Source organism: Chaetura pelagica, unplaced genomic scaffold (assembly GCF_000747805.2).
Source record: "Chaetura pelagica isolate M959 unplaced genomic scaffold, ChaPel_1.0 scaffold263, whole genome shotgun sequence".
In the NCBI taxonomy this organism is placed as follows: domain Eukaryota; kingdom Metazoa; phylum Chordata; class Aves; order Apodiformes; family Apodidae; genus Chaetura; species Chaetura pelagica.
This window is the reverse complement of record NW_009952797.1, coordinates 749,781-760,597: the sequence shown is the minus strand read 5'-3', so window position 1 is coordinate 760,597 and position 10,817 is coordinate 749,781. Positions and strand designations below refer to the sequence as shown.

Genomic DNA, 10,817 nt, shown 5'->3' with positions numbered 1-10,817 from the left:
CATGAACCGCTTTTTAAGCTGCCTTACAGAAACCTCTGCACCTAAGCACTTGTAAAAATAATTTTTAAAAGACAAAAATCTTAACTCAGGAATTAAAATACTGCTCTGTGGTATACAACATGTTTTTAAAATGCAGAGAATTACAGCTTTTCAAAGATCTAGGTGTAGATGCATTGCTAGAGCCCTTTTACAGCACTTCACAATTGGAGCAACTGAAGTTACTCCTCCTGATGTTTATAAGCACTCCATTGTTAAGAACAAACCACATTTATCACAGCATATCTCAGTGATGTATTTCTAAATAAATGTTTGACTTCTCTGAAATCACACAGCTTTCTGTTACTGTTTCTTACCTTACAAGAACACTGAGAGCTCCTAAAGGAGTCACTAATGTAGCTGGTGCAAAAGCATAGGCAGCAAAGTTAGCTACTTCGCCAGCTCCCACTGCAGAGTAATAATAATAATTATTATTATTGTTAAAAAAAGTTAAGACAGTCTTCCAACAAACTTGTGAAACAGTGCAAGTGTTCTTGTAGACACAAACATGCAGTAAGGCAACAATGGAAAATACTAATTATGGCGTTCAGCTACTAGCAGAACATATCCCCCCACTCCCCTGCTCTTATATAAGAAAAGGCTGGGGAACTGTAATGGGTATTAAAATGAATTTAGCCAAATTAGAAGGCATTTTATTTTGGTGTCTATGTTCTAGCTCCCCAGCCTGCCAACTTGACTCATGGACTTCTTCACAGAGAAAGCTGCAATAGCAGGATACAGGGCAATGCATACATTAAGTCATGGTTACCTGAACACAGCCAGTAAGTTGAGAGTTTAAGCAATGAAAAGAAAGTTCAGAAAACAGACACCATCCCAAAATCTGCTTCCCTCTAAATAATCCTGTATATCTACACACTTCTCTGCTAAAACAAAACCCAGAATGCATATGTTAGTGAACAGATACAAGAAGACCAACCTTTGGGCCTAATTCCACCACCCTAAGAGGGCAGTTAATGAAAAAATGTCTGACATGAGAGAGATGTATTAAAATCATTAGAGCTGCACCTATCAAATCACCAGACAGTGTTAGCATATATTGTGGAATCTGCATCTTGCTCCGTTTTTCCTAACCATTGCTGCCATCTGTGGTATAGTTGTTTACCTACATGATGTAACACAGATTATATTTTTTATACTTACTTGAAAGAAGTCCAGCCCACCACAACCACTCCTTAAGGTATGCATGACCACCTTGACCTAAAATGGAAAGTTTGCTGCTCCATTAAAAACATCCACTGACAAGCAGTAACCCCATCGCTGCCACAGCATGACAGTAAGCCCCGTTGCCATACCATGAAATAGTTTTTGCAGCCTATGCCCTTAAAATATATGGGCAGCCTTTTGATACTTAGGCTTTATAGTGACAGCGTTTGAAATCTAAGGATCTGCAGTTTCTGATGTGCATATGCTTCCTAGAGATTACTTTGAAAACGATTTCATTTCTTTTGTATTAGAAATGGCACTGCTGACCATATCGGCATTATCCTGAAAAGAGTTTTTTTCAAGTCACTGTAATGACATGAAAAGCCAAGTTGTGTGTCTCTTTAAAGAATGCTACTCTGTGGAAATTGTGCCTGATTTCTGTGGTTGATTACATGTAGAAATGTGTGAAATGTAGTCACACTTTCCTATTCCAAACCAGGGAGCATGAATTACGTATCTCAATATCAACCATATTTTAGAAGCAGAGATGACAGGTACTGAATTAAAAATATTCAGATTCAACCTTCCGAATCATCCGAGGATGCTGCAACCATCCTATCCAAATCTATTCTCTTTCAGTTTAAAACCATTACTGCTTGTCCTGTCACTACAGGCCCTGGTAAAGAAAAGTCTCTACCTTTATTTTAAGCCCCCTTTATGTACTGAAAGGCCACAACAAGGACCCCCTGGAGCCTTCTCTTCTCCAGACTGAACTCCAGCTCTCTCAGCCTTGCCTCATAGGACAGGCCTCTGACCATCTTCATGGCCCTCCTCTGGACTTGATCCAACAGCTCCATGTCCTTCCTGTGTTGGGGACTCCAGAACTGGGCACAGTGCTCCAGGTGGCGTCTGACAAGAGCACAGTAGAGGGAAAGAATCACCTCCCTGGCCCTGCTGGCCGTGCTGCTTTTGATGCAGCCTGGTTGGCTTTCTCGGCTGCTAGTGCACATTGCCAGCTCACAACCAATTTGTCACCCACCACTAGCCCCCAGGTATTTCTCAAGGCTGCTCTCAATCCCTTGATCCCCCAAGTCTGCATTGATACCAGGGATTGCCACAACCCTTAAGCAAGGCCTTGAACTTGGCCTTGTTGAACTTCATGTGGCTGGCATGGGCCCATTCCTCAAGCCTGTCAAGGTGCCTCTGGATAGCATCCCTCCCCTCTAGTGCATAAACTCAGTGTCATTCTCAAAGTCACTGAGGCTGCACACAACCCCACTGCCTGTATTACTAACGAGGATACTAAACAGTATTGCTTCCAGTATGGACCCTCAAGGGACCCTAGTCATTGCACACAATTATTACATGTGGCTTTTAGTTTTCTACAAGAATCTCCTGACACTCAAACGCAGCTAACATTCTCCTAAATTAACTCGTTCAGGAGCACAGATATAGTTAAGTTCACTTGGCAAGCAAAACTTAAACTTAACTGACATGCAAAGGAATCCTTCAAAACATGTCCCTAGAGGGCATTACATGCAACTTAAATAGTATGTATCACACATGGTGTTAGATGTATCTGACAGCAGAGAAAAAAAACATATCAGCCATAGGTTTTAGGTCTCATACACCTGCAACAAACAACAAAAGTCGAAACAAGACCTTAAGTTTAGTAACCTTTTGTTAAGCAGAAAAACTGAAATATTGGCAAATTTCTTAAACATGTATTTACCTGCTCTCATGGAGCCTTTCCTAGCTAACCGGAGAAGGCCTTTCTTTTTCAGGATGAAACTTCCTCCAATGAAGATGCTGGAACTCATAGCCAACACCAGGCCAATGCAGAAGTCATATCTCCCACGAGTTTGGCTCATCTCGTAAACTACTAAAGACTGTCACATGGATCAATGAACAGCAGAACTTCTGTTACTCCAGGCAAGACAATGCAACGCTGAAACCTGAGCAAAATAAACACATCAGAATTAAACTGGCAGAATTACATTGTGTAAGAAAATCCTCAACAGCTCATGTGACTGGTTCTCCTGTCTCTGCTATGAGTGTTAAAAAAAAAACCAACCAAAAAAAGAAGGAACAAACAAACGAACAAACAAACAAAAAAACCCCACAACCCCCCAAAAAACAACCACAAAAAGCAATCTCTCGAGCTCAAGTAAGCTTGAGCCATGAATGAGTGATCAACAAGTCTGAACACAGAGAGGAAAGGGATTCTGACCTGGCATATAAAAAACTGAAATCCAAGGAAATAAAAGTTCTTTGAAAAACATTAGGGAAAGCTTGAAGATGTGTGATATATTTTTCTTTTCATTAAGTACACAGATCTAAGTCCAACATACCATGTAACTGACAATACTGATCAAACAATTATGTTGAAATCAGTTTATAAGAGCGCTTGAGAACAGCCACAGCATTTCTTTCAAATAAACTCACTAGAAAAATGAAAGAGATCAGAATGGGTGTTTAATCATATAGTAACTTCCCAAACACAAACAATCTTGAGAGGTATGCACGTGCACTTACTGTCTATCAAACAGGGAAATTTGGAAAAGAAATAAGGCATCTTTTTCTCAATTAATTTTGCAAGTTTCCCATACCTGTGCAAAGCATTTTTTCAGCTCAGCTACAAGAACAATTGGGGTTTACAGTTGAAAGGCTTTCATCATCTTACTAAGACTCAACAGCTTAGTAGAAAATACTGATTTTTACACTAGAAATCAAGATTTCATATGCTCAAACTCTAGCTTAAAAATAAATCTTTTTTCAGTACATCTCCTCTTACATGTTGCAATGAAGACAGCCCAGATTCCATCTAACACACAAAGTTTTGAATTTAAGGTATCGCCGTAAATAATTTTTTAACTGCAAAAAAAGCTCAAAGTACATTTAAGGTGATTAACCTCCTTATAGTAGAAAGGAAAACTAAAACTATTTTTAGGCTTTGATTTCAAGGCAACAATATGACAGTACAGAGAACTGTTCTAAATGACAAAAAACACCTATAGGTTAAAAAAATGAATTGTTTACTGGGAACACCAATCATGTATGTGCCAAGACTAGCATTTGGTTCCCCAAGTAATGATTTTCCAGATACTCAGAAACATGGCATATGACTTCAGTTGCATTAACAAGCTTTTGATTTACAAGTAAAGGGGGGAAAAGAAGAAGATGGAATAAAATGTTTCCACTTCAGTGCTTATTGCAATCTCAATTCCACAGCTTTCATGTTGAGATACAGCAGCAGCTTCCCCAGGCAGGAGCACAATGCTGGTGTCAAGGCACTGCAGTAACAGTCTCATTCATGCCCAGGCAGAGATGGATACACCCACTGATAGTTTAGGAATAGATAAAATCATATTCTGGTCTCCATGCCAGGTTACAGTTCTGGTTATTGCACCTGTTTCTTGAAATTATATTTTCTTCCAATACTACCTTTCCCTGTAGTTTTTTGCTTCCAACTTTGATTTAATTTGCTACAGTAAACCTCACAGAGAGCTTCAGGTAGGCTCACATTCAAACTGAACACAGAACCTCTTCCTGGCACTCAGGCTATGAAAAAGTATAGGAAAACATTCCCATTTTATAAGCACTCAATATGGCACTATTCAATGCTGCAAGATCCACAGTTCAAAATTCTCCTCTTCCCATAATTCTTCCATAATTATTTGTAATACCTTATTTTGTAGGAAAAAATAAGTAAATTAACAAGAGTCTGCTTTCACTTTCTAGTAAATTTTAAAAATACATTTAAGGAGATTCTTGCATGATAAAAAAAATCACCTACCAAACAAACCCAAGAAAGACAAATTACTAGTAGGAGACAGACCAGAACAAGCCACTTCATTAATTGCATCAAGTATTTCCCTGAATTCAAAGCAAGACTTTCAGTTCCCTGAATAACAAAGGCATTTTTTAATGCAAGGAAAAGACATCAAGAGACTTCTGTGACTGCTCTTCCTACGATCTTTTCTGGCAGTCATAAGCCACACTTTTCAGGTAATCAAGTCAGGAATACTGTTCTAGCCCTGGTAATAAAACGTTGAGAGTGGTACAGACAGCATCACCGGGTTAAGGGGGGCTTCTTCTGCTGAGCTTTATGACCCTACCAGTGTTCTCAACAGCTGCTACTCTAGGTGTTATTACTGATGGGAGCATTTTCACTTAAACAGAACTCACCATACCAGCAAAACCGTGTTTTTTTTTTTTCTCTCCCTGGCTTGCATAGCTTCATCTATACAGAAATATGTCTGTCAGAAAGGTAAAGAGAATAATTTAGTCCCATCCTGACATCCTCCACCCACTGCATTTCAGAGACAGGGGAGAAGCACGGGCTGCTTTTCTTTGCATCAGAGGAGGAATTTGTTTGTAGAAGAAAGAGGAAAATTTTCAAGCTAACAGATAATTTTCTGACTTTAGACTTAAAAAACACCCTAAGGATGCTACACTTCAAAACTTGTACTACTCTCCCCCATGACCCAAATTAATTAATGAGTTTTTGATTCCTTGTCAACCAGCTTATGAATCTTGTAAATGACTCAAATCTTAACTGCTTCTTCACATAAATTAACTCCTTCTTCACTTAAATTAACTCTAGCTGCTCTTGCTAAGTTTATTCTTCCACACAGACAGTGATATTCCTGTTTGAGCTGGAACAGCCTTACTTCCATCTAAGGTTTATACAGGTGTCTACATTTGCTGATCATTTCTGCCACACAGTCGTGGTCAACACAGCTTCTCTCTGAAGAGATTTAGTTCACTTTGCATACAGTGCAGATGTGATTTGCATGTGTAGACCTGGCATGCATAGCTGCAAAGCTAAAGCAATAGCAGGAAGAGGAAGTTTTACACTCCAGGAAATTATTAGTTTAATTCTAACACTAAGGCTTCACAAAAGAGGAACTAACTTGTCCTCATAAATAGCACCAAGAAAAAATATTATATTTGGAATTAAGAAAATATTGTTAAATAAGCATTTTCTGGAATAAGTAGTCCTGTCATGTTTCAGGTTTGGGACATATCCAAACTGTCCTATTCCAGCAGCCAGGGACACAACCAACCATGTTATGTACAGGAGAAAAGCCAGAAAATGTGTAAGCTAAAACAAGCCAGTAGTGGTTTTAATTTTATTTGGTGTAGTTCTGTAAAGGTTCTTTAATCAAGTTCACAGCTGATTTTAACAGAGTATTTCATTCATCAAAGACTATCAGGTTCATGGAAAAATATCAGGTTGCTACTCTGATTTCAGAGATGTAATGAGGGTATGAGACTTTCCTATCCATAGAAGCTACAACATTTAAAATGCCTCAAAGAATCACCCATTTATAAACTGTCTGTGGATCTTCTACAATTATGAGTCATAACCCTTGGTGTGCAACAGTGCAATGACAGACAAGACAGGGAATGAACACTGAGTCTGAAGGTTATCAGACAGGGAGAGACAGAGAAAAAATTTTTGGAAAAAACAGTGAGACATAAATAAATCACAACCAGATTAGCCACAAAGTTTGTTTGCTTGTTTTTAAGGTGTAACAGAGAAGTATCACAAATGTTGGCAAGATACAGACTCTGGTCTAAACCACTAGGTAACACTTTCTCTCTGCTCAAATGTAATTTTCTCCCAAGAACAACAAAGGCACAACATTCAAAAGATGTTATATATTCATTGTAACAAGGAAGCTCTGTAAATATTTAGAAATACTAAAAGTGGCATCCTGAGCTGAATTTATATTTTACAAGCAGATAAGCATAAGGAAGGATGAAGGAGTTATCAGCCAAAGAAAATTAGTAGCACTTTCTCAACCTGTATGTTGTATGGACACAATAATTATCGTTGGTAAAACCAAATATAGTCAATTGTTCCAACTTTGCCTACCTCACCACCAGCCCCTAAGACTTCAGTAGATAGTCTTTTCCCCTAGAAGTAATCTAAATATATCTTAAAATATTTAAATGCCAAAACTGATTATTTTCTTGTCTAAAAACTTATCTCAACTGTGAACAGGATGATGCCACTAAGCAAAAAAGAACCTTAACAAGCTATTTACATTAACCCTTTGCCATGTACAGCATCATTCACTGCTGCTCCTCTTTACATACAATTCTGCCAAGCTTCTCCCAGGAAAGAGTTACGAAGGAAACTTCCCAAACACCACAGCTATGCTTTGATGCTGTTAGGAACTCTGACTACCTAGTGACTTTCATCTAGATCTTCACTTCCACTATGAAAGACTTTTCTGTTTGTCCATTCTGGACTTGGAAAAGATACAACTCCCTTTATCTTTGCACCCGCACCTTAACACCACTCTGAAAGTTAACTGCATCCTTGGTGCTTGCTGCTGTGCTGCCCTCTGGGTCCTTTCCCAATAGCCCACTTCTTTTTTTAAAGTGCAACTTCTAAAGCTAATTATTTTAGATGAGTTATTATTACTTTTGCAATACAGTCCAAGACTACACTTCATACAATCCAGAACAGGTTCTTTCCTTAGTCCTTCCGGAGCAATCATCTACTGTTGATTCATCTTCAACTTCTCTACTAGTATAACCTCTCAGTTCTTGTCTACAAAACTGCTGTTCTCTAGAATGTATTTCTGTAGCAAATTATTCCTGTCTGGGTGCAATAACTTTCATTTATTTATTCCTATTAAAAACATGCCTTTTTTTTCAGAAATGTTTCCTGAAACTATTAATCTGTGTTTACATACTGGCAACTCTTCCCTGCTCAACATCATTAATTTTTCTCTCTCTTTTCAGCCAAACATGAACCCTAAACAGCAAAAGATTCAGACATGACTCATACTGAAAAATTGTTAAACAAAGGTCTGTTTTGACAATAGGTTAGCAATAGTTTCTCCAGGTGTAGCCATTCAGCACCTTTGGCACTGTACTGTGGCATTTTATTCTCAGTTCTGCTTGTTTACAAGAGCTTCATGAGAAGTTTTATGCTTCTAACATTGAAGCAAAACACCTATTTATTTAATGCCCTCCTAGCCATCAAGCTTTTCATGGAAGAAAAAAGGACTTGAAACAACAAGCTGATTTTAACAAATACACATTGCTATTAAGTGTCACATGGACTATTTTCTGTTCCCTTCTTCCCTTCCACAGACACAAAAATCACATGAAACAGGAACACTTGCTAACAACAAAAATGCAAATGTTCAGTGGTGAGTCTTTCAAAGGCTTATCATACATACCAATTTTGTTCCAAAATCCAGAGGCATTCACGCCTTAAATATTTCAATGTTAGGCTTCTAAAATACAAGTTAAAAATAATGTTAATTGGCATTTTAAGGACTCATCTAAAAATAATATTAATAATTTCAAGTTTATATAATTTTCATGTATGACACACAAGACTGTATATTGTCTCATCTATGTTTTAAAAAGGGACAGGATCTTTGTCTTAAAAACACTTGAATAACTAAGTAGTGTGATTTTAAATTTGATCTTCCTTATGTATTTCTCACCTTTACAGTTACTTCATCCTTTTGCTTTTCACTTCACTAACCAGACCTGTGAGCGATGTTATTTTTTAGAAGATAACATGCTAAAGCTGAACTGAAATACTAACCTCATCCTTTCAGTTTTGTTCTGTGATTTAACTTTAATACAAAGTTTTAATTATTGACTTTGGTATGGTGAGTTTTCAGAGGATGTTTTATATACAGAACCTTTTGGCAGCAGGGAGTACGAATACAGAAATATTCCCAGTAAGGGATTACTAAAATCCCCCAAATACAGCTAACTCTTTAGTCCAAGCCTTCCTCAGTCATGCTCTGTCCACTCATGAACGCATTTTTTTTTCAAACACAACTACAGAGAAAAAATTGAAAGGACAGATAAAACACAGCATTAAGTTTCAAAACTTAGTTACATGGATCTTTAAAAGGCCAAGATGCACACAAAGGTAACCAAAGATTCCATACACGTTACTTAGGACAGGGTACCTTCAATATTGTACTGTAAATCTGCCCCACTACAGATATCATTTCCCAGCTCTGACAAAGTTAAATGGGTGTGCAAACTTACACACACAATTATTGACATATCACACAGACAACATAAAAACAGCATCTAGTTTCTTTATAATGTTATATGCCTGCATATATATAATGTTAAGGGCACAAGTACTCAGAAAGGAACAAGTTAGCAGTTCTAAAGTTGCCCATTTTGAAGTTTTAGTGAAACTGTGAGGAAACTTACACTTTAGAGCAGATTTATATTAATTAAAAAAAAAAAAAGCAGCACACATTCAATTTTAGGAAACTGGTATAAAACAAGAAAAATGCCATACACTGAAAATCTCTGTACACCTTATTCTTTGTATTTGTTATATGCAGTTAATTCTCTGCTGTGCAAAGAATGACATTCAGTTCCACATAAAACTAAAAACTATCTTCACTAAAACAGAGTGCTATTTCTTAACTGAAGGTAAACTACAAGTGGTGTTTTACAGCTGATACTGTATTGAATATTTTCTGGCAGTTTATCAAAGTAGGCTCAAGAGCAGAGGATATGACTTGCTTCATCTTTGCTGTACCCAGTAAACTAGCTCCACTCTCAACAGGATGAGTCACCAGCAGAGGTTCACTGAAGTTCTACCTCAGGCATTTAAGGCAACTTTGGACTTAAGGTGATCCAATAAATTAAAGTCCAATCTAGACATTAGTCACTGTTACTTCTTTGACATGACTGGTAATCTGTTATAACCTGTCTCCTTTTTGTTGGGATTTTATCCTGAGAATTAATAATTTTAACAAAAGCAGAATTAGAGTGACACTGAGTTCTAAACACAATTATACTGATGAAAACTTATGCAATAATTTCCTACCAAAAAATCTATTAACTTTCAGTGGAAAAAACATATACAATGAGGCACACTAAAAGCATTCACAAAAAGCCATGATGCCTTAAATATTAGGTTTTATCTAAAAATAATTTTAAATATATTGCTGGAAAAACAGAGCAAGTTGACTGCTTGAAAAAGAAGAGAGACTGGAGAAAAAGTCAGGTATTAAAGAGCCAGACCCAGCCTGTATCTTCACGGCATCAGAATGAACACAAACCATCACTCTGAACTACACACAGTGCAACACTAAAACTGCTGTCTTCCCCCTCAAACTAACGCCCTTCCAGGGTTCTGGAGTTCAGCTGGAAGTGGAGCTGGAACCAAACCGCACAACCCGGAAAAAGACCTCAGCTAAACTCAAATTCTGAGCCAAACCGAAACCCAACCAGTTTCGCCCCCTGATGAACAACACGCCGGCTCCATTACCAAGCACCACAGCTCGGAAGCTCCGGCAGAACTAGCTGTCACCTGCCACCGCTGCCCAGTTCCAGAACCTAACAGAGTCAGACGTATGTCTGAGGCTTCTGTATGTATGAGGCTTCTGAGCCTCAACCACGGCAAGTTTCTTCTTACGGAGAAACCCACGGGGCGAAGGTTTTGTCCTGGCGCAACCCAGGGGAGGGAGCGGAGGCGGGGAAGGAAGCCCGGGAAGGGAGGAAAGAAGGAAGGAAGGGAGGGAGGAAGGAAGGGAGGAAGGGAGGAAGGAAGGAAGGGAGGAAGGAAGGGAGGAAGGGAGGAAGGAAGGGAGGAAGGGAGG

At 38.4% G+C, this 10,817-nt stretch overlaps 1 protein-coding gene across 2 annotated transcripts in view; it reads right to left on the bottom strand.

Annotated features, from left to right (window-relative positions):
* NIPA2 (non imprinted in Prader-Willi/Angelman syndrome 2) overlaps positions 1-3,071 on the bottom strand; it is a 5,441-nt gene extending 2,370 nt beyond the window's left edge. Inside the window, exons 1-3 of one of the 2 annotated variants that reach the window (XM_009994826.1) lie at positions 2,933-3,071; positions 1,198-1,254; positions 354-444 (exon numbers count right to left, since the gene is read on the bottom strand). In XM_009994826.1, the coding sequence (XP_009993128.1) occupies positions 354-444; positions 1,198-1,254; positions 2,933-3,071 (287 nt within the window). The remainder of the gene's footprint in view (positions 1-353; positions 445-1,197; positions 1,255-2,932) is intronic. The other variant, XM_009994827.1, reaches the window with a different exon arrangement.
* Positions 3,072-10,817: the final 7,746 nt, after the last annotated feature.